This window comes from Gopherus evgoodei, chromosome 5 (genome assembly GCF_007399415.2).
Source record: "Gopherus evgoodei ecotype Sinaloan lineage chromosome 5, rGopEvg1_v1.p, whole genome shotgun sequence".
Taxonomy (NCBI): domain Eukaryota; kingdom Metazoa; phylum Chordata; order Testudines; family Testudinidae; genus Gopherus; species Gopherus evgoodei.
The window spans coordinates 25,991,182-26,015,893 of NC_044326.1; the positions used below are offsets into that span (position 1 = coordinate 25,991,182).

The following is a 24,712-nucleotide window of genomic DNA, read 5'->3' on the forward strand; positions in this document are numbered from 1 at the left end:
ATGGATGGATGGTTGGAGGAGGGGACAGCAAACGATCTGCTTTTCACAGCCTGTTCTGATGATGCCATTCTCTGCAAAATTTTCTAAGTATGAGACATCATGCTAAAAATTAGTAACAAAGTCTGCAAAATATTCGTAGGACATATTGTATATCAGCTGATCAAGATATTTCAGCCAAAAGCACTCCTAATAAATGTGTTTTCCTACTATCTGTACATATTCACAAACATCTACATATTGTAATATTGTGAATTCATGAGAATGGAAAGATTCTGTGGGTCAGCTTGATTTATGCTCTTTTCTCCTCATAATAAAATCTGTTCATGCATGGATCAGCATAGGTCACTGGAACAGGATTTTTCAAAGGCCATGTCTACATTATGGGTACTATAGCAGCATAATTATGGTTTTGTAGCTGTCGGCATACCTGTCTCTGTAGATTGAGCCTACACTGATGGCAGGAGTTTTTCCATGGGTGTTGGAATATCACTTCCCCACAAGACAGTAGCTAAGAAAGAAGCATTCTTTTTGTCGTTCTAGCTCTGTCTATGCTGGGGGTTAGTTTGGCATAGCTATATCACTGGGGGATGTGGATTTTTCTAAATTATTGAATCTTTTCCTGTTAATGGGAGTGGAGGCCTGGGGAAAATCCTTATCTGATATTTGCCAAAAAGTAAGTTGAAGTATTTCTTACCACCACGTGTGGTAGCCCCATTACTGAGGTACAAAACCTCTCTACTTCTTCCTCAGGCTTGCCTGGTGATGAACCATTCCCATATTAGGATATGAATCTACACTCTGGCTTGTCATTAGGTGTATATGTTTGTAATAATGGCTCCTAGGAGAACATCAGGTAAAAAACAATAATTGCTGGGGTGAACATTTTAATTTAGGAGAAGAGAGTTAAAAGAAGTACTTAAACTGTAAAGATTTAGGCCAGGGGTAGGCAACCTATGGCACGGGTGCCAAGGGCGGCACGCGAGCTGATTTTCAGTGGCATTCACACTGCCTGGGTCCTGGCCTCTGGTCCGGGGGACTCTGCATTTTAATTTAATTTTAAATGAAGCTTCTTAAACATTTTAAAAACCTTATTTACTTTACATACAACAATAGTTTAGTTATATATTATAGACTTATAGAAAGAGACTTTCTAAAACGTTAAAATGTCTTACTGGCATGCAAAACCTTAAATTAGAATGAATAAATGAAGACTTAGCACATCACTTCTGAAAGGTTGCCGACCCGATTTAGGCCTTTGATTTGTGCTTTTGGAGATGCTGTCTTTACAGACTTGACTGATAAAGACTTTGAAGAGAATTATCAATAACCTTGTGTCTAATATTTTGGTCACTCCAGTTTTCTGAATTTAAGTAATACTTCTGATATCGGGATGGAGCTGGGCAGAGAGGGTTTGGGCCAATCATTGGACTAATGGCAGTGAAGAGAGGCCTCTAGTGGCCTTGGAAAGGCACTGCTGCTGCAGCTGAAGACAAATGATTTGTATGCATGTCCCAGATGGCTCCTTGTGGGAGATTGCTTTGACACTGAAGCACAGAGGGGACATACTGGAGGATGTTTGAAAGCCTTCTATGGATTATGGGCTAAATTCAACCTATATTGCTGATGCTGTTCCTTAGAAATACTTACATTCACTGTTGTCTTATCCTTGTGTAAAGATTGGGCCTAAGCCTGCATTATCTGAGAGCACAGACAATTTCTATGAATTATGACACTATTTCCCCCTTCCTTTTCTTTTTTGTTTGTAGGGGGAAGGCCATGGAGCTTCACGAAGAAATGTGGATTTGGAAGAGTTAATAGGGGAGGGAGTGCAGCTTTGGTTCTAGCAGCAAAGTCCTTTATAACATTTATTTGTTACCATTTTAGGCTTGATAGTGCCGTTAACAAGGAGCAGTGAGGTACCAAGCTGCATTGCCCTGGGATATTACAAGGAAGCTTGGTGCTACGCTATTCTAGCTTATCAACCCCCAGGCCAGCTGTGCTGAGTAGCTGATACATGGGGTTAGGGGCAGAGCTGTTTCCTTGCTTTCTCACCACCACTCTGCCCCCATGAGGCACCATGTGCCTCTGGAAAAGTAGAAAGGGCACACTCTAGAATTGTGTTTTGGCCCTTACACAAGCTGTGCAAGGCTGTGTATGACTTTTTTCTCCCTCCCATCCAACACTGCTCAGCAGTATACGAGCCAAGCAGAACAAGACCGTTGCTGTTGTTGTTAAAAAGAGAAAAATCTGGCTCAGTCCTAGATTTCACTTTCACTTCCTTCTGCTTTTCAACTTACATTTTTCTGCCTGTTTTCTTGTCCATTCCAGCTTGAAGCAGAAGCTGTTTTCCGTGCCATCACCATCGCCAGTCGAATCAACTCTCCGGTGTATATCACCAAGGTGATGAGTAAGAGTGCGGCTGATATCATTGCACTGGCTAGGAAGAGAGGTATGGAACTCAGCGCATTCTCCCCAAAGGAGGCGTGTATTAGGTATCAGTTTACCAAATGGAAGCTCTAGCAACTAACCAAATTGCTGAATGTGGGGGTCGGTGACCGCTGGCTCAAATGGCTGCTGTTGTGCTAACAAATTGTTTTTGGGAAAATGGAAGTGAGACCCCACTTCTCTATTCAACCTTGACACTCTCCCTCCTACTGCCCCTTCCTCCACCTACCTGAAATGTGCATCTTAATCCTCCCTTCTCACATGCTACCTCTTGTCCTTATCCCAAGCTGCTGGCTATTCATTCTTGCAAAGAAGGTCATCTTCCCTTGTAAGGCCTAGCACAGACTCTTAGCCTTTGTGGGGCAGCTGCCAGAATATATCGCTAGCACTTGCTGTCTGTTACTGCTAGTGCTGCAAAGCTTCATGAGCTAGCAGTGTGTGTGTGTGTGGGGGAAATAGAATGCATGCAGTGGACCTCAGAGGGAGAGGTTCTGCTCCCTGCAGTATTGAGGAGTTGTTCCTCCTGTGCTCAGCTCCATTGTATTTTTAATGCCCACTGGCTTTAAATCCTTTTTTTTTTAAATGAGATAAGAACTGGAAGGGCCAGCCCCCTACCTTCACTGGCAGGACCAAGTACTGATTTTGCCTCAGATTCCTAAGTGGCTCCCTCAAGGATTGAGCTCACAACCCTGGGTTTAACAAGCCAATGCTCAAACCACTGAGCTATCCCTCCCCCCTACTTTATTGCTGACTCTTCTCCTTGTCTCTTCTAATTCATGTTCTGTTGTTCTAAGTTGTCATGGTATAATTCCTCACTCTGAACCTTAGCGTCCAAAAGATGGGGTACCAGCATGAATTCCTCTAAGCTTAATACCAGCTTAGAACCTGTAGCGCTGCCACCAACCAGGAATTCCAGTGCCTGGTACACTCTGGTCTCCCCAAGACCTTGCCCAGGGAACCCCCAGACCCAGTCCCTCTGGATCTTAACATAAGGAAAGTAAACCCTTTCCCTCACTGTTGCCTCTCCCAGACTTCCCCTCCCTGGGTTACCCTGGAAGATCACTGTGATTCAAACTCCTTGAATCTTAAAACAGAGAGGAAAATTCACCTTCCCTCCTCCTTCTCTCTCCCCCTCCCAGACTCTCCCTGAGAGAGAAAGTAATCCTAACACAGAGAAAAAATAACCTTTCTCTCCCCCTTCCCTCCTTTCTCCCCACCAATTCCCTGGTGAATCCAGACCCAGTTCCCTGGGGTCTCACCAGAATAAAAAAACAATTAGGTTCTTAAACAAGAAAAGCTTTTAATTAATTTTTACCGTTTTTCTCTCTTTATCTTTGTAAATTTAAGATGGAATATGTTTCAGTGTCTTTCAGCTATAGACACTGGGAATACCCTCCCAGCCTAAGTATACAAGTACAAATTAAAATCCTTTCAGCCAAATACCAATTTGAACTCCATCCAGCTAAATACACATTTGCAAATAAAGAAAACAAACATAAGCCTAACTTGCTTTATCTACCTAGTACTTACTATTCTGGACATATAAGAGCCTGTATCAGAGAGATTGGAGAGAAACCTGGTTGCACGTCTGGTCCCTCTGAGCCCCCAGAGTGAACAACAACCAAAAACTAACAGCACATACAAAACTTCCCTCCCTCAAGATTTAAAAGTATCCTGTCCCCTGATTGGTCCTCTGGTCAGGTGACAGCCAGGCTTACTGATCTTGTTAACCCTTTACAGGCAAAAGAGATACGAAGTACTTCTGTTTTCTTAACTCTTACTTATCTGTTTATGACATAAGTTATCTCTGCTTTTCTCTTTTCTCTCATTTTCTTTCTGTCATCTTGTCCTTTGCTGGTTCTGTTTTCTCTCTCAGCCTTCAACACTTCCAGCACCTCTCACTTACAGTTAGGCAGGTGAGAGGCAGGCCACAGAGACATAGAAGTGCAAGGGAAAGGCAGCTGTTCTGCGGAGTATCCTTGGGGATCACCAATGACAGGCAGCAGGTGCAGAGATTAGTTTGACTCTGGACCACTGGCACCCCTGCCACTGGGCAGTGCAAAGAGGCCAAGGAGGAAGAGCAAACTCTCCTCTGGATCTTTAATGTGTCCCTTTCTGATCTGGCTTGAGGTACACCGGTGAGAGAGCCTGCATTTCCACTTGCTTGCGCTGCACATGTTCTGTGTGTTTGTAAAGAACTTAGGTCTCCTGAGCCTTCAATTCACTGCACAAACTCACTTTAAAAAACAGAGAAAAGATGGCTGTGATAAGATTATTCAAATTAAACACAACTTTGAACTCCTTTCCTCCCAGATTAGAGAATTTTGTAAATATTTTGATCAAAAGCATATGTGGCTTGGCAATCTGCCTGATTAAATTTTTATAATACGGACAAATCCATGGCAGTTTAATTTCTTAGGAGTTATGCTGTCCATGTGGCAACATGTAAATTATGCATGACTGTTCGCAGTAAGCTGCATAAATGCATTGGCAAGTGGATTTTAACCATTTACTGTATATTCTTGCTTCTCCCCAGGTCCTCTAGTTTTTGGCGAGCCAATCACTGCCAGCCTGGGGACAGATGGGACATATTATTGGAGCAAAAACTGGGCCAAGGCTGCAGCCTTTGTGACCTCACCTCCTCTGAGTCCTGATCCCACCACACCAGATCATTTGAACTCACTCTTAGCATGGTATAACCTTTAATTGATTATAATCAGCCAGTCAAATGAGTGCAAAACCCATGCCAGATGCAACATCTAGAGACTATTCCAGAGCCCATTGAAGTCAATGGGTATGTTTCCTCTGATTTCAAAGGGCTTTGAACCAAGCTCCTACTGTATAAAATTATGGTGGACAAGAGATGTTAGGTTACAATAGAATTAGTCCTTAAGAACCCAATCTTGCTATCATTAATGTTAATGGCGAAATTCCCATTGACTTCAGTGGGAGCTGGGTCAGACTCAAAATTATCAGTAACAGAAGCTATAGTAAACTGACAGTGCAACTTGCTGAGGCAGATTTTCTTGGCCTGCTTTATAGGCTGGAAGATTATGTAGTGTGCATAATGCATATACAGCAACAGAAGCATGACTAAAAAGAGCCTGCCTGTTTAATGCTACAGACATATGGGAGAATTAGTGATGTGCGGATGTATATTGTATAGATGTTAATCTACTGATCTATTGTGAAGGTGACAGAACAAACAGGACTTGATATGAAGAGTGATATGTTATTTGTAATTTCAGCTGAAGAAATGTGCAGGATTTATTCAGCAGTGAGAGTTATTTATTATTTAAAAACTTCCAGGTTGAAAGGTCAACAACCATTGCTCTCACAACTTCCACCAAAGTAAATGTAACCCTGGTTTCCTGTGAGTGCATCATCCCAGTCTCTAGGTGGTGCTTTGGTACACGGGAGAGAGGAGGCTTGTGGTCTTTCCCTTGGGTGACCCACTTCTTTCACTAGAGGACTCTTGGAAGGGAGGAATAGGGTCAAGGAGGGAGCATGGCCATTTCTAATGTAACGTTGCATTTGAAAAATAGATAGGAGTTTGATTCTCATGAGTTTTGTGTTAACCAATGAGAAGGTGCCATATCTTGGCTCGTCTTCTGCCCTGAACAGACCTCGTGTTGTACCTTTCCCTTGAGCTCTGCTAACAATAAAACAGACCCACGCATCAACTTCTCCTTCAGTGTGAAAATGCTTGTTGTAATCTGCGTACACACGTACATGCACATGTGCTCTTAGGACAGGGGTTAATCTTTCAGTTTTTAATGTCTTGTGGCTTGGTTTTGAAAGGTGCGGAGCACCCGCAGCTTCCAGTGACATCAGTGGGATTTGTAGATGCTCAGCACTTCTGAAAATCAAGCCACTGGAGAATGGCCAGATTCTGAGGGTTAATAGTGATGCTAAGGGGTGCTGCGCCATGAGGTAGGAGGATGTCTGCCTGCTTGGAGGCCTGATTTTGCTGGGTGTAATTCCCAGCACAGGTAGACAGACTCGTGCTAGCTCAACTGGAGCTTGCACGCTAAACATAGCAATGGGGAGGTTGTGGCACAGGGTGGTGGCTTGCGCTAGCTGCCTGTCCAAACCCATCTGACAGCCTGAGTCTGAACTCAGGTGATTACCCGTGCCACCACCAGTGCCACAATGTCCACCCTGCTATTTTTAGCATGCCAACGGGAGCTGAACTAATGTGAGTCTGTCGACTAGGCTGGTAATCATGCCTCCCAACGGCACTGTTGACATTGCGGTAGGCCCCATCCTGGATTGCCCTGTTGTGTCCCATCTCTACTGGTCTCAGGCTGGAAACGTGAGTAGGACACATTGGGAGGGCAGCTGACGGGTTGGGAGGAACTGGCTTGGATGCCAGAGAAGCTTCATTTGGGGATTCAAGTTTGCATTTGGGAAGAAACAGACTGGTTATAGGAGGCTGTCAGCCCACTGATGGGAGGTGGGGGTGTGCTGTCTGTCTGCAAAGGGATCAGAAGGCTAGAGAGAGAGGAGGGTTATCATCAGAGAGATGGGAGGGGGTAGGAACAGCAAAGAGATGGGTATCCCGCTGATAGGGGCTGGGGAAGGAAGGAGTGGGAGCTGAGTTGTTTTGCTGAGAACCTTCCGGAGGAGGTTCGTCATTCCAAGGGTTAGAAGGGGTAATATGTCAACCCTCTGCCCACAAAGGTTAAGGTAGCTCTGAACATGTTCAACAAGTTACCAGCAGTGTCTTGGCAACCTGGAATTGGGTATCACCTCTGGAAAGTGTGCACTGCTTCTAGCTCATTGAGATTCTTCCTTGGCTTAAGTGGTGGAGCCACTGCTTTGGGGTGATAGGGGACTTCTGTTTGAGTCCCAGCAGGACAGAGTGCTGACAGTAGAGTGAGTAGTTCAGTTTGCCAGCCAAGCCACTAGTTAATACCAGGAGGTGGCACTATGTCCCTAACTGTGCTGATTCCTGCTTCATACTTTGGATGAAGTACATTTTTAGGATTAAAAATGTTCATTTGCTTGCAGATCACGTTTCTTCCAGAAGTGAGGTTTCCCCACAGCAGGTTGACAGGTTATGTACTTGGGTGATATAAAAGCATGGGGAGACGTGTCTCGGTACCGGTACATCAGAGACTATGTGCATGCATCTCTGTATGTGCAGTAGGGGATGACTTCTGCTCAGTGACGCCTATGTACATATAGAGGCACTCCACTGGTGCTGGACTTACACAGTCATTAATGAGAGCAGAATCTGGCCCTAAGTCAGATGTATTTTTGGTGGGGTTATACAGAAATTGTTTCATTTCTGACTGGTGCTGGCCATGGAAGAAGATGAAATTAGCTTCTTTATTTGATCTTTCTGTTCATTAAAATGAAAATAGGAAAAGGTCTTTTCTGGCCTGATCTTGCACCATTGACATCATTAGGAATTTTGCTGTTGAGTTTAGTGGGAACAGGATCAGACTTTCAACCAGCTCATGCGACAAGGTATAAAAAAAATCATCATTTTTACTGCAGCAGACACAGCTGTGTGTTCTCCACAAGAGGCTTCCAACATATTATTAATATGTGGGTCAAACTGGCATAGCTAAAATGGCAATAGAATTTTTAGAATTGTAACCCAGATAAAGCCATCTTTTAATATCAAAATCATGCAGAAAAACTGGGAAATCTGGGAAACTTTCATTATGCTCCAAACATGCAGAAATGCTTCCCCCTCCTTCTCCCGCCTTACTAGCTTAGAGTCAGAGATCTTAAATGACAGCGGCTTAGCTTACTTTCAGGTCTAATGCTTTGAATCAATACATTGAAGCTTAAAAACATCCTATATATTAATACTTTGCAGTACATTTATATATTTTTTTTTACCCAAGGATGAATATGATTATGATAAATAATATATTTTATAGCATTTTTCATCAGTAGATCTCACAACATTTTACAAGCATTAAACAAGCCTCACAATATAAGGTTAGCATGGTTTTGATGGCTGGTTGAAAATTTGCTGTTACTGTTTTGACCGAAACTTGGATTTTTGACTAAACAAAAAATGTCTGCTTTCCACAGAAAATTTAGATTTTTGTTGTTGTTGAAAAACTGAATGCCTGGAATCCAAAATGCCACTATGATGCCTCATGGGAGATGTAGTTCAGATACCTCAGGCTCCCACACTTATATATGGGCTGGGCTCCCCAGCCAGACTCCATCTCCCATGAGGTACTGCTTCCGCTCACCAAGAAATGAGATGGTGGTGCTTCATAGGAGATGTAATATGATCATATAGCCTGGTCAATGAAGGAGAATGGGAGCATGATGCATCTGAACTACAGATCCATGTGCCATCATAGTGACATTTCAGAAACTAAATATTTTAGTTTTTTTATTTTTTTCATCAAAAACTAAATTTTTCATGGGAAAAACCTGAATTTTTCTGACCAGTTCTAATGTTTATACCCATTTTACTGATTAATAAACTCAGGCAATGGGACTGTTCACACGATTAAAGTTAGGCATACACAAATGTTTTTTGTTGGATTGGGGCCTAAGTGATGCTTTTGAGCTAAGAAGACTAAGCACTGTGGTGCTCAGCAGAAAAACTTCACACAAAGGGCATATGGAACAAACCACTGGGAAAGGCAACTAAAACAAAGCATGGAAAAGAGAAAGTCCTAGATTGTTTCTGGTGCAGTGAGTTAATAGTGTTGTTGTTTTTTTTAAAAAAGGACTGCACTGTAAAGATAAACTTGAAATGGGCAGGCCAGTTGAGCTGGAGGAGGGTTTCTTGTCCCTACAACTGTATTTATTGATACGTGTAGAAAATTAAAGAATCCACTGTGTCTAATTAAACATTCATACAGCAAGACAGCGATGAGCTTAGGACAGAAGAAGGACAAGATAAAATGGAAAGCAACTCTTGTGATGTCATTGATGTGTTTTTTGTACCAATTATATTAGACCAGTAAAAACCAGCAAGATCTTATTAAAGGGGACAAGGCAAAGATGCCACATTTATTATGATAACAATTTATGACTAATAACTAATATCTTAATTCTTATACACACATATTATACCTATTACCTACACACACACACACACACACACACACACACACACACACACACACACACACACACACACACACACACACACATTATACCTAATACCTATACACACACACATACACGCATTCACACACACACACCTACATTCATCAGGTGTTCTGCAGCTGCTGCATAGTTACCAGTCCTGAAGATAGCTTAAGTTCATGGCTTGATTTTGCAGCTTGGGTTTGTAGCTTGTGGCAGCTAACTGGCCAGGAAAGCTGGGCACAAGGCTGAGCTGGATCTCTGTTGGGCAGGCACCTATGTTCTTCCATGTTGGCAGCAGAATGTTACCCAGAGTCTCTCATCTCACCCTTCTTTTTTATAGGCTTTTTGTTTGGATTCAAAGTCTATAGGTCTTGCTGTGTCACGCTGCCTCTGGGTTTAGACTGATCACCCATCAATTGCAGGCGTGACTTTCAGCCTTGGACCTGGCTTTGATCTTCCTTCTGTTGTTCTGTTGTCCTTTTCTTTTTAGGGTGGATGCTTCTTACTTTGTTTAGGGCTGTTGTCTAGGTCTTCAGCCGTTGGTATTTGAACTTTATCTCATCAGGACAGGCTGGGGCTGGAGGTTGATTCCATCATTCATACATACCTCATTCACACATCTAAACTAAACTAATAAGATTACAGCAGGGTTTGCAAAAATGAAGGTTGGAGGAAGCTTTTACAAAATGGAGTGAGTGTTTTAAAATGGGGTTTGAATTACAATATGGAACAGAAGTTACAGTATAGGCAAGTGTAGTGAATGGTGAACAGAAGTTACATTAATAAAGTGAACAATTGAAAACAATTTCATTTATCAGTTCTACATGTTTAGTAATTTGCGGTAACACAAGAAACTCATTAATATTAATATAAAAATACTTTTAGTCTAATCTCTCTTATTTTACTATTAACCAAGAGGTTTGTCTTCTAATCAAAGGCTCATGATGTTGCTTGATTTATTTTCTTGTGGATAGGAAGGGATCAGAAGATAATGCAGAAAGTGTCCCATAAGTGAACAGGGTTGGCACCTCAGCAAATTGTACTAATGTGACAGATAAAAGGACTTTTTTCTTCATTCACTTGGTTATTTGTAAGGATGCTGGGATTTTAACCTGTGAATTCAAGGCCTGTTGATGTTTCAAATCTGCAGTTTACACGCTAAGATGGGGAGGGATCACTGGTTCAAATCCTAGCATGGTCGGCTCAACCTTTGGAGACAGAAACTGCAGTGAAATATTGTGTGGCTGAGGCCTCTGAAGCTGAGGTGTTCTCTTTTTCTGGGGACAACTAATTGGTGTCGGAATGATCAGAGTACAGACTTGCTTGTTCATTCCCTGTTCTCTGTCACAAGATACAAAGAAAGAGTTTTTCTTGTAGAAATTCCATGAAAAATGTGTAGATCAAAAAACCCCCCAAAAGCCATCTGGTATTCATCATGTTATTTTTATTTCACATGATTATGGATTTATCTTTAAAGTAGAATATTTAATACAGGAGTTTGATAACCTTTGTTAACACTAATAATGGAGTCATCTCCTCAGCACTGTTAAGTGGACTTTGTACCAGTCTGGTGGTGAAGAGCAGCTGATCTTGGCAGTAGTTCGTTATTTTAACATGCATGGATGGTGTAAAGCTGAGAACATAGGGTTTTCTTAAGGAAAGGTGATCTGACCAGAACACCCCTGCTCTTCAGTGATCCTTAGCCACCAGAATAGCATGTGACTGTTAGTAGCTAGTGTGGCTTAGAGCACGTACCTCTCATGTCTAGATTTGAAAAAACAAATTCACACCCAACTTGATGCCAAATGAGTCTGTGTGTCCTGCAATATCAATACTCCATGTGTTAATTCTTCTTAGTGGAGACCTGCAGGTGACGGGAAGTGGGCACTGTCCATACAGCACCGCCCAGAAAGCCATTGGAAAGGATAACTTCACTATGATTCCTGAAGGAGTTAATGGAATCGAGGAAAGAATGACTGTTGTCTGGGACAAGTCTGTCGTGAGTAACTGCTTATCTTTATAGACTAAAAAATTGGCTGTTAACTGAATAATGAAAACCAAGGGGCTCTATACCAGCATTCATGTGGTTTCTCCATATTCTGAGAGCTCCTACAGAACAAGCTACCATAAAGTTATTATTTATTTTTAAATACTTAGTAGGAACGCAGTTAGAAACTTAATATTTTATTTCTGTTTTACAATGGAAAAACATAGTGTTTTCTGAGTCCTGAGGTTTAATTGACTGTACATCATTTTTTGGTATTGTGTCAGATTGAGTGTTTGGAGCTGACATAATAGTCAAAACAGTTTTGAAGTAGACTTTATATAAACTTGACAAATAGATCATTTAATTTGGGAAAATGTCATATAATTGTTGAGAAACTGCAGATGGATGGGAACCAAAGCTTGAGGTTATAATATAAAGCCACTTAAATGAGGACTCCTTGTGTAATTTATACTGGAATATTTTACAGTGCAATGTTGGCGTAAATTAGCAATTTGTTGGATTTTCCATGGATCCTAATATGCAATGCATTCCCCCCACCCGTACACACAGGTGAAGCTGATATGCATGTTACAAACTGTAAAGCTCTATGATTGCATTTATAGTGCACCTCTGACCACCTTACCTGGACTGTCTCCCAATCCAACTTGCCAGGGACTACTGCTAGGACTCCAAACACTGAAGTAGCTTCAAATAGCTGCTGTTTAAAAGCAAGAAGGACAGTTACCTGTTCCGTAACTGGCGTTCTTCGAAATGTGTTGCTCATGTCTATTCCACTGTAGGTGTGCGCGCTTGCCACGTGCACCGGTGCTGGAAGCTTTTCCCTCAGCAGTACCCATAGGGGGAGTGCTGCTGTGACTTCTGGAGTGGCGCCGCCATAGCGTGCCATAAGGGGAGCCGCACACTCCCTCCACCCTCAGTTCCTTCTTGCTGGACTAACTCTGACAGTGGGGAAAGAGGGCGGGATGTGGAATAGACATGAGCAACATATCTCGAAGGACACCAGTTATGGTAACAGTCTTTTCTTCTTCGAGGGCTTGCTCATGTGTATTCCACAGTAGGCGATTACAAGTTGTGTCTGATGGAGGTGGGTAGGAGTTCACAGATTCCTTGGCTGGAGCACAGCCCTACTGAAAACAGCATCATCCCTAGTGTGGGAGATGATTGCATAGTGTGACGTGAACATGTGTACTGAGGACCAGGTGGCGGCCCTACATATGTCATGGATAGGGACATGGGCCACAAAGGCAGCCGATGAGGCCTGAGCCCTTGTCGAGTGAGTCCTTACAATAGGTGGTGTGGGAACCCCTGCTAGGTTGTAGCACGATGTAATCCACCTGGAAAGCCTCTGGATGGAAATCGGTTGGCCCCTCATGCGCTCGGCTGAAGCAACAAAGAGTTGCGAAGACCTGCAGAACAGATAAGTCCAGTCCAGATAAAAGGCCAGAGCCCTGTGCGCGTCGAGCTTATGGAGGCGGCGCTCCTCGTTAGAGGTATGCGGCTTAGGGCAGAGGACAGGTAAGATGATGCCCTGGCTCATGTGAAAGACAGAGACCACCTTGGGGAGGAATGCAGGGTGTGGGCGGAGCTGAACCTTGTCTTTGTGAAAGACAGGGTATGGGGGGTCACAGGTCAGTGCCCTGAGCTCCGAGACCTGCTGGGCTGACATGATGGCCAGGAGGAAGGCTACATTCCAGGAAAGGTGAGACCACGAGCATGTGGCCAGGGGTTCAAATGAGGGCCCCATAAAGTAGGATAGCACCAAATTTAGATCCCACTAAGGCATAGGGGTCCAGACATAAGGGAAGGACCAATCTAGCGCCTTGAGGAAACGACTGACCATGGCATGGGAGAAAACTGAGTGGTCCTGGACCGGCAGATGGAACGCCAGAATAGCCGTCAGGTGCACCCTGACAGAAGAGGGGGCCAGACCTTGAGTTCTAAGGTGAAGCAGGTACTCAAAGATAAGTTAGAGTGGGGCAGACGTTGGGGAAACACCCTGCTCGCCCGCCCACCTGGAGAATCGGGACCACTTTGCCAGGTAGGCTTGGCGCGTGGATGGCCTCCTACTTTCGAGGAGAACACGCCTGACCCCTCCGAACACGTTCTCTCCTCTGCATCTAGCCACTGATCAGCTACGCTGTCAGATGGAGGCTGGCCAGATTGGGATGGAGGAGGTGGCCCTTGTCCTGGGAGAGTAGGTCTGGTTGGAGCGGCAACGGCCTGGGAGGGGCCATGAGCAAGCCCAGGAGGGTCCCATACCAATACTGTCGGGAGCATGCTGGGGTGATCAAAAGGAGGCATGCTTTGTCCGTTTTTACTTTTTCCAGGACCTTGGTAATGAGGGGAAATGGGGGAAAAGTATAAAGGAATTGACCCAACCATGGCAGGAGGAAGGCGTCCAAAATCAGATTCCTCCTCACCCACCCCCGGAGCAGAAGCCGTGGTAACAGTGGTTCTGTCAGGTCACAAACTGGTCTACCTGGGGAGTACCCCACTCTCGGAAGAGTAGATGAGTGACCTCCGGGTGAAGCAACCACTCATGTTGGGAGGAGAAAACCAAGCTCAAGTGATCGGCCTGCGTGGTGTTGGCGCCTGGCAGGTGGAAAGATGTCGTGGGCTATACAAAACTCCCAGAGGCTGAGGGTTTCCTGGCAGAGGGCCGAAGACCTCGCCCCACCTTGTCTATTGATCTAAAACATCGCAGCAGCGTTGTCCGTGAGTACTCTGACCGCCTTGCCACGTAGCTGCGAGCTGAATGTCATGCAGGCTAAATGTATCACCCAAGTTCCCTGACATTTATGTGAAAGGATAGCTCTCTGGTGGACCACAAACCTTGGGTCTGTGAGGTCCCTATGTGTGTCTCCCAATCCAAGTCTGACATGTAAGACACTAGGCCCAGCGACAGAGTTGGGTCCCAGAAGGGAATTCCCTGGAGCATATTGACCGGGCAGGACCACCATTGTAGCGTGTTGATCACCCGCGCCGGTACTGAGAGGACTTTGTCCAGTTTGCCCCTGGCCTGGGAGAACTCTGAGGCCAACCAGAGCTGGAGGGGCCTCATACGAAGCCTGGCATAGCAAAGCACATTGACAGGTGGCCCAGGGGGTGTAGGCATGCCCTGGCTGTGGTAACGGGCAACTCCATGACCAAGGTTATAAGCCCCTTCAGGGTCCAGAACCTGTCCATGGGAAGGAAGGCTGTGGCTTTGGAGGCATCCAGGAGAGCGCCTATGAATTCTGTGCCCTGCACCAGGACCAGTGTCGACTTGGCCTTGTTTATTAGGAGGCCTAGTTTGGCACACGTGGCCAAGAGCAGGTCCATGTGGTTGCATACCTGGGACCATGAGCTGCCCTTGAGCAGCCAGTCGTCTAGGTGGGGGAATATCTGTACCCCTCAGCATCTGAGGTAGGCCGCCATTACTGCCATACACTTTGTGAACGCCCTGGGTGTGGTGGACAGGCCAAAGGGAGGGACTGTAAATTGGTAGTGGTCCTGTCCTACTAGGAAAAGGAGGAAGCATCTATGCCCCTGGAACATGTGGATATGGAAGGTCGAGGGCCGCATACCAATCGCCAGGGTCCAGAGAGGGTACGATACATGCTAGAGAGACCATGTGGAACCAGCATTTTGCCATGAATCGACTGAAGCCTCAAAGATCCAGGATGGGTCTGAGCCCCCCTTTTGCCTTGGGGATCAGGAAGTAACATTAGTAAACCCCTTTCCCTGGGAATACCCACAGAACCTTCTCCATAGCTCCCAGGCTGAGGAGCCGACCCACTTCCTGCTGTAGCAGGGGTAAATGCTACTTGTCCCCCCTGCCGTCCAAGGAAGGGGGGAGAGAGGGCGGGTGTGAGGCAAATTGTAGCCTATAACCCTGGGAAATGGTGCTGAGGACCCATTGGTATGATGTTATTCAGGACCATTCCACAAGGAACGCAGACAAGTAGTTGCTGAAAACTAATTTTATTGGTGGGAGGGTCCTTTTGGGGGTCACTGGGGTACCCTCCCGCAACCAGTCAAAGCCGCCTCTTGCCCTGCTGCTTGCCCCTGGAGGGCCCAGGCTGTGGGGCAGAGCGAGACTGCCTCTGAGGTCACCTTGTCTGAATTTTTGACCTCTTGTGGTCGGGCTCGTATCTAGGCTGAGGCGCAGGGATGGAGACTTGCGCCTTAGGCTTTTCCTTGGGCAGGATGTAAAGCCCAAAGATTTGAAGGGTGGTACGTGAGTCCTTCATGCCATGGAGCCTCACGTCTGTTTGTTCCATGAACAGGTCCTTGCTGTCAAAGGGAAGATCCTGCATCGCAGACTGCGCCTCCGTGGAGAGCCCGGATAGCAGTAGCCATGATGGCCTGTGCATGGACACTGCCGAGGCCATGGATCGAACAGCCATGTCAGCCGCATCTGACGTTGCCTGCAAAGCAGCCTTTGCGGCAGCGGTGCCCTCCTCCACCAGCAACTTGAATTCCTTCCTTTCACGCTCTGGAAGGGAGGGCTCGAATTTTGGCAGTGACCCCCACAGGTTAAACTCATATCAACTGAGGAGGGCCTAGTGGTTGGCTACCCAGAGCTGGAAGCTAGCAGACGAATAAAGCTTTCTGCCAAAGGAGTCCAGTCTTTTGGAGTCTTTATTCTTGGGTGCGGGTCCTGGCTGACCTTCTCTTTCCCTGTGGTTCACAGATTCCACCACTAGGGAGTTGGGGGTGGGGTGAGTATAGAGGTATTTGTGCCCCTTCATGGGCACAAAGTATTTGCCCTCCACCTTTTTTGATATTAGGGTCAGGGAGCCCGGTGTTTGCCAGAGGACATTGTAGATGTTGGCCACCCCTTCATGGAGTAGGAGGGCCACTCTGTCCCGTGCCGAGGATGAGAGCATGTTAAACAGCAAGTCCGAAGGTCCCTCCATTTCCTCCACTTGGAGATGGAGACTGGATGCTACTCGCTTTAGCAGCTCCTGATGGGCCGTGAAGTCCTCCTGCAGTACGGAGGGGGGTGGAGCTGCGATCTTGTCATCTGGTGCAGGGGAGGAGTCTGGTAGCAGGCTCTGCACGTCAGCCGGTGCCGCGGGGTCCACCCCTTGATCAGACTCCATGTACGGTGCCTAAGAGCCGTGACCCACCGATCTATCCCTTGGACGTCTGGATAGCGCAACTGACGGAGCCTCTAGTGCTCCCGCTATCGACCGAGGGCCTTGCTGGGCATGCATGGGGAGCCAAGGGGTCCACTGGCACCACTGGCTGTGCCATGGGGGTCCCTGTCATTGGCTCTGGTGCGGCACTGATGGCACCAGCTGGTTGGGTTGGCCCGGCAGGAGCATAAGGTGCTGTGTGTGGGTCGAGGTCTGGTTTACCAACGACCTGTCAGTGCTGTGCGAGCGGTACATGTGGTGGTACCAAGCATAGCATCTGCCATGGGACGGGACTCCGATGTCGAGGAACGGTACTGCCATGAACTGCTACTCCTCGAGACGCTTCAACGCCTGGATCCATGACAATGTGGAGCTGGCGATCCCTGCCTGGAGTTGTAGTCTTGGTGCCTCGACGCATGAGAGCTGGAGCATGACCGGTGATGGTGTCCATGCCGGGAGCGGCTCCAATAGCTGTGCCGAGAGTGGGAGCATCTATGGCGTCGGCACCTGTCCCCGCCGATATTCTGTACTCAGCGTGGATCGGTGTCTAGAACTGCACTCTGACAGCACCCCACCAGACAGAGCCTAAAACTGTGCTCCGACGGTAGCCTACCAGACAACCTGAAGGGCGACGACGGTGGAGGCTGGGGGCTGTGTCCTGACAGAACACTGGGCGACGAGCAGTCCTGAGAGCGGTCTCCTGACTGGGATCTGTGTCAAGCTGGCATCGACTGATGAGATCCCAGTGGCGGCTTACCTCTAGAATGGGGTCCGGGTGCTGGCGGTACCCCGGGCACCTGCAGGGTCATAATATCTTTGGCTGCCTGCAGGGCCTCCAGTGTCGAAGGCATGCAGACTTCGGCCCCAGAGAGGTCTGAGTTGATGCAACCGGGTTGCCCTGCTCGACCTGAGTCGGAGCTCTAGAGCCCAGGGGAGCAGGGGGACTGGGGTTGCCCGACGTGGGTCTAGCCTCCCCCCATGCCTCTGCTTTTTTGACGGAGAGCGGTGCTGGCCACCGGAAGGTGCTGTGGGATTGCCACACACTGAAGACAAAGTACCCGGTACCGATTCCACTCAGCTCACTAGGGTAGAAGCCAATGCCGGCTCTATGAGAAGGGCCCAAAGTCTAATGTCTGTTTTTTCATCTTGGGTTTGAAGGACCTGCAGATTTTACAGTGCTCACTAATGTGGGATTTGCCCAGGCAGTGGAGACAGTCGGTGTGCGGGTCCATCCTGGGCATTGAACGCCTACAAGACTCACACGATTTAAACCCTGGGGCCTGGGGCATGCCCCAGCCTGAAGAATAACTAACTAAACTAAAACTTTTACTAACTGACTGATACAGGTACTACCAAACAACCAACGAGGTTTGAGATGAGCTGCAGCAAAGCTGGAGCGAGTGGTTCCGATGCACCGTCACTGGCGGCAAGAAGGAACTGAGGGTGGGAGGAGCGTGTGGGTCCTCTTATGGCGTGCTGTGGCGGCACCGCTGCAGGGGTCACAGCAGCACTCCCCCTACGAGCACAGCTGAGGGAATAACTTCCGGCACCGGTACATGTGGCGAGCATGCACACCTACTGTGGAATACACATGAGCAAGCACTCGAAGAATGAACAAAAGCCAACCAACCAGAGACATTTTTTCTTCTTTTCTCCCACAAAACTTGGAATTCAGCTGCAAAACTACATTGGGCTGAGATGCAGGTGGGGCAATGCTCAGTTATGGACTTGGTATTGCATATTATGTTTAGGCTAGAAATGGGTGATGTTATGCCATACAACAAGGAGAATGGTCTGGTTTTCATTGGGGCATGCTGCTCTTGTTTCTAGCCTGAGAAAATCCAAAAATATTGGACTGTAAAATCACAACATTGTTCTGTGCAGCAAAGATTTTATATGCTATTATTAGATATTTCTAAAATTTGATCATTGATTATTTTTTCTCTCCCTTTAAGACCTGTACGATGGACTTGTGCTACTAAAGCAACCTGGATTTGCAGGTTTAGGGATAAGAATAAGGCAGCCTGATTTTTCAGGGGTACTGCTGCTCCTTTATGCTTCTCTGGCAGTACAGAAGTGCCTTAAAGAGGATATAATCATTTACACCCATATTATGGTACCTTCACATGTGAGAGTGGTGGAAAGGGGCCTTAGCAGAACTGAGACAAGCCTTTTATCTGTAATAAAATATGTAGCATATGCAGCGTACATGATGGTGTAGTCTGGATTAAGGGTTTAGTGGCTTTTGTTTGGGATGATGTGAATAACTCACTCATCTGTTTGCTGCTCCTGAATAATACAGACCTCACAAACTCATGCTGAGAAAACCTTTGGTCCATGAAAGCCCCTCCCTTATTTCCTCTGTCCAGTCTATCCACACACATGCCCTTATATGTTGACAATATCAATATTTTATCTCCATTTTGGAAGCTTAATTTACTCATGTCAAATTGCTTGTAGGCCATAGGCAAGATGGATGAGAACCAGTTTGTTGCTGTTACCAGCACCAATGCTGCCAAAATCTTTAATCTGTATCCAAGGAAGGGCCGCATTGCTGTGGGCTCAGATGCTGATGTTGTTATCTGGGATCCTGATAAAGTGAAGACTATTACAGCCAAAAGCCATAAATCGGTAAGAGAAAAAATGCCTATTGTCATTATAAACACAATCTTCTAACTCAAGTGAACTCCCAATGTGCTAGATACGTAAGAGCTGGATCATATGAGGTTCTGTATTAAAAAGTATGATTGTTCGTATTAAGATGAAAGTAATTAAATCTCTTATTTCAGAGAATAAGAAATTTACCATTACAGTCCAGAAGGAATTTTTCCAGCATGTACAATATTGTATAATTGGCTAAGCGAATGGGCCAATTCCCCAACAGCTGTTAATCAGCATGGTTCCACTGACATCAGTGAAGCTATACCAATTTGCACCAATCTTGGAGCTAGCATCAGATTTTTAAAGGTATTCTGATGCCTAAAGATGCCGGTAGACATGTAATGGGATTTTCAAAAGCACCTAAGTAGGTTTAGAAAATCCCACTAGATGCCTTATTGCATCTTTAGGTGATTAAATATCTTTACAAATCTGACCCCAACCCACTCTTCTCCTCTTTTTTTTGTGTGTGTGCCTATTTCTGAAGCATCAGTTATCACCCACTGCCTGAGCAGATGGAAAAATGTTCTGAAATGTTATGGTTAATTCAGTGTTTCTGTAATCTGGGTTCTAAATTATGGATGGGTTTGGGGTTTTTTGTTCTTGTTTAATTATGAAACGTTATAGTGTATTTCTTTGATTCTGTGTCCCAATTTGCATAAAGTACTAATTGTGTATTTTTTCCAAACACTTTGATCCTTGTGTAATGACTACACAAGGGGCAGGATAATGGAGAATCAGGCCCATATGTTTGCTTTATTTTATCTAATCTAATCTAATCTAATCTAATCTACATATCTATCTAATGGAGAGACAAGGTGGGTGAGGTAATATCTTGTCTCTCTAATATCCATTTTCACCAGTCTCTGAAAATGAGGCCCCTTTAAGATGTTTCGGGTTGGACACATGAAATCACTAGGCATTTTTGAAAATTTACACCTTACTACCCAAGCATTTTTTTCTCTTTTTGGAGGGTGAATGTGGCACAGTGCAGGGAATAGATTTAAATCATTCAAGCTCTCATTCAGCAAAGCACCTGCTTATCTGTAAGCATGTTCCTAAGTCTCATGCTTGTAGTTAAGCACTGGCTAAATGTTTTAGTGAGTCAATGCCTCTAAGGGTTATGTCTACACTGCAATTAGGACAACACATGTAGGCATACCCGAGCTAGTTTTGATTGAGCTAACTTGCTAAATATAGCAGTGTAGCCACCAGCAGCACAGACTAGCTGAGTACAGTCTTGCCTGGGATTCTAGGTATATACTCTGGTGGCCAGCCTATGTAGTCTCCCATGTCACTGAAGCTACACTGCTATTTTTAGCAAGCTAGCTGGATCAAAGATATCTCAGATGTGCCTGCATGTGTTGCAATCACACCTCCCAGCTGCGCTGTAGACATACCTAACTGACCTGTGTTTGACAGCCAACAGGCTTGTATATTACTTTATCTACCCCAAAGCATTTTTTTGCTTTCTGCTCCAAGGAGTAAGTGTATTTGGAACCCTTTGATTATGTGTAAAAGTCGCATCTAACCTTCAATAATGCAACTGCTAAATGGAAAGTATCCAAATAAACCTTTATGTGTGAACAAGCAGGTTGTTTTTTCCCTCCGAACAAGTAAGTGTGCTTGCACATTTTGCAGGCGCTTTGCGGGTGCATTAGTGGAAGCTGGATAAAAATAGGGCCATAAATGTGATTTCACTTTACCAAAGCAAAACAGACTTGAGATTGAGCTTGCAGAGAGTTTTCAGTGTGTGTCGTTTGGTCCTCAGGCTGTTGAATATAACATCTTTGAAGGAATGGAATGCCACGGTGCTCCCCTGGTGGTAATAAGCCAAGGAAAGATTGTGTTTGAAGATGGAAATTTGCATGTAAATAAGGGAATGGGCCGCTTCATTCCTCGCAAACCTTTCCCTGAATACCTTTACCAGCGCATCAAAATCAGGAATAAGGTAGGTTCAAACTTGGCCTGTTATTTAATACTCCACACACCTGGTCTCGCTCCAGGCTCTCTTGGAACCGCACGAGAAAACATTTTGCATCATCATTGTCCTAAGTGAAATGGATCTACGTGGGACTGGAAACGCTGCCAAAAAACTATGGGCCACATCCTCAGCTGGTGTAAACTGGTGTAGCTCCTTTGACTTCAGCGGAGCTTCACTGATTTACACCAGCTGGGAATCTGGCCCTGTATGTCTGTGATGTACAGTCTTCTGAAAGAAAAAGAAAGATAATAGAAGGCAATTTTAGCTAACAACAAAGGACCACAATTTTTGGGGGGGGTTGGGGTCAGGACAGGCTGTAATTTTAAATTGTTACATAACTTAGCATGTTGAATAAGCAGATCAAGTATTTCTGTTTCCCATGTACATGCTACATTGGAATCATTCACTGTATTTGGCATTTTATCAGCTGTTAACAACTGATGTGGGCTAATTAGCTTTAGTTGAGTTGTTTTTACATATAAAACACAAAACTTTTCGGCCTTTCTCTTTTGTGAAGCAGGTGGCTTGGAACAGATGTTTTAGCAAATGAGTGCCCTAACGATGGCAGAGTGGTCTGCCAGTGGGTCAGCGGGGAATCTATCCACAACATGCTGACCATGTTTCCGGCAGCAACACGGTCAGGTGGTAGTCTGGTTCCCCTGAGCCTTTCCTACTCTCCCCCTCGGGTGTAGCTGCATTCTGGGGTTGTCCTTAATCTCCCCAGGATACACCACCAAGGGTAGCAGTAGCAGTTCCTCAGCACTGGGAGTGGCGGATGTCTCTGGAAGCTCAGGCAGGACCTCGGGGCAACCACGGTTCTCCTCAGCATCCCGCTCCAGCAGTAAGGAAGAAGCTTGGGGAACTGAGCTGCTGGGCCATCTTTTTATACTTCCTTTTCCTGTCCTGCCCCTCTGCTTCCAGTGTGTGCGGCATGGCTCTCCTAGTTCTGCTCACCAGGAGGCTATAAGTGTTCCCTCCACGTCCACCTTTGAAGAATGCCATGCTTCCTTGCTACAGGGACTGTGTATGATACAGCTTCATACATACTGTGAACGGTATGTGTGACGGAATATATTGTCATGTTGGAATATCAGTGCATTCAGTGTCTGAGTTGTTCTGTTCTTTTATTTTAGGTAACAGGATTGCAAGGGGTGTCCAGAGGAATGTATGATGGACCAGTGTATGAAATCCCAGCTACGCCAAAATATGCAACTCCCGCACCTTCAGCTAAGTCCTCCCCTGCCAAAAATCAGCCTCCACCAATCAGAAATCTCCATCAATCTAATTTCAGTTTATCAGGTAAATCAACATGACTGATTATGAATATCTGGTATCGGGGGTAGCTGTGTTAGTCTGTATCCACAAAAACAACAAGGAGTCTGGTGGCACCTTAAAGACTAACAGATTTATTTGGGCATAAGCTTTCGTGGGTAAAAACCCACTTCTTCAGATGCAAGATCATCATCAGGGCACATCACAAATTTGATCCCTAATAGTGATAATTTGTGGTTGGGATTTTCAAAAGTGTATCGGAAAGCTTTGTGATTCTAAATCACTTAGGACCATATTGTTAAAGGTATTTGGGCATCTACCTCCCATTGAGTTTAATGAGAGTAAGGCGCCAAAATATCTTTAAAAGTCTGGACCTTAGGCACTTTTGAAAATGCCTCCCCATATTTATATAACATTTTCATGCAGAAATGTTAATGCATGCTACAGAGACAAATTATTACCTAGAATAGCAACCTGTTCTAATCCCTCACAAGGCGTTCACTCCTGTGTGGAAGTCAGTGGAACTATATTTAAGATGATTCCTTTGCAGGAACCAGGCCTTAGTCAGTAACTGCTTGCTTCCTTAGTTAGAAATGATCCAAAAACAGGTTCTAGAGATGACTGGTCAAAACAAAGTGGCAAAACATTGACTCCTGGATAGAGCCAGTCAGGTGAAAATTCAGTGTTGATTGTATTTTTTTCTTCAGACGTTTCTGTTCCCGTTTTATTAACTCTCCTGCTTTGCTGGCTGGATTGCTATTTTACAGGTGCTCAGGTAGATGACAACAACCCTCGTCGCACCGGACACCGCATTGTTGCGCCCCCTGGTGGTCGCTCTAATATTACCAGTCTTGGCTGAACAGAGATGATGGACAGAATGGCAAGAATGAAGGATCATGGGAATAATGTCTGTTCCTCTTGATATCCATGTTATTGAACCCACAGTTTTATTCGGTACTAATGAGGAGTAAATGAGTTGTCTTTTTCTTTTCTTTTCTTTTTCTTTTTTTCTCTCTCTTTTTTTTTTTTTTTTTTTTTTGTATAGGAAGAGGTGATAATAGTGTGGTGTGTTTGCTTGGAACTACTTGCCTCACAATTATGCTTTCTTGCCATAGTCACCTTAAAGCATGGTGCTTCCATTGCCCCTTTAGTGACTACAGGTTTTAGCTTTGTCTTGTAACTAAATGATGGTTCCTTTGCACCCATTAGCTGTACTAGAGTAGTAAATGCATGTTACTAAGTTATTTATGCAAGTTGCAGTCTGTGAGTGCGTCTGTTTAGAACACGTTGCCAACAATTGACACAATGCCAAGATCAATGCCACTAAAATACATAGGGAGGAAGAATATGGACATTTTTAAAGTATGCAATAGAATAGCGTAAGTGGCTTCTGTTAATATGTTTAATTTATTATAAATCCATGAAGCACTGCTCCCAGATACAAAGAAACAACTTCAAAATGTGTAATGACAACATGGCCTGTGTAGCAATTCTCATTATCCACTAAGTACATTCCAAGTATGTGTCTTAATTGTTTTCATTTTAGACAGAGCCATAACTTCTACGCAGCAATGCCATTGCCATCCCTTTCAGAGATTTCTCCAGCTGGGCAGTAGTGTGCTCCTTTTGCATGAGTGTTTTGGTACTTAAGAATAACTTAAATTACCATTGGATTTTTAAACTTTTTTGTACAAAGTTTTTCCTTTGTAATCACATGCATTTTTACTTATTATACCCTATCAGATCTACTAGTTGTGGTTCTATTTCTGAATTCAAAACTTGTGAAATAAAGGAAATGAAAAGATCGTTAACTATCTTTCTCTGCCTTCCAGGTCTCTTGCTCACCAATATGATTTTTTTACGGAGCAGGTGTTCCCTGGCTAACCAGAGTTTTCTTCTGGGTCCACATCATTTGAAAGAAACTGCATCCTCAAAGCACAAAGATCGTTAATGAATAACTTTCTGTGCACACTTAACTATTGTTTTTGCAAGTTCCAATTCAGCTGTGCTGAATAGAGCTTGTAAGAATATAACCAGTTCTAGTCATCTAGTCTTTGGTCCACTAACAGCTACATTGGCAATCCACCTGCAGTTCTGGGGCTGTATCGAATTTGCACAAAGTGGAGCAGATTGCTGCCATCCTCA

The 24,712-nt window shown here is 45.0% G+C and overlaps 1 protein-coding gene across 2 annotated transcripts in view; it reads left to right on the forward strand.

The window, feature by feature from the left end:
* Window positions 1-24,372, forward strand: part of CRMP1 (collapsin response mediator protein 1) — a 66,413-nt gene extending 42,041 nt beyond the window's left edge. For both annotated transcript variants that reach the window (XM_030564592.1, XM_030564593.1), the window contains exons 8-14: window positions 2,329-2,449; window positions 4,982-5,138; window positions 11,380-11,521; window positions 19,114-19,284; window positions 21,083-21,262; window positions 22,429-22,594; window positions 23,335-24,372. In XM_030564592.1, the coding sequence (XP_030420452.1) occupies window positions 2,329-2,449; window positions 4,982-5,138; window positions 11,380-11,521; window positions 19,114-19,284; window positions 21,083-21,262; window positions 22,429-22,594; window positions 23,335-23,426 (1,029 nt within the window). In that variant the 3' untranslated portion in view covers window positions 23,427-24,372. The remainder of the gene's footprint in view (window positions 1-2,328; window positions 2,450-4,981; window positions 5,139-11,379; window positions 11,522-19,113; window positions 19,285-21,082; window positions 21,263-22,428; window positions 22,595-23,334) is intronic.
* The last annotated feature ends 340 nt before the right edge of the window (window positions 24,373-24,712 follow it).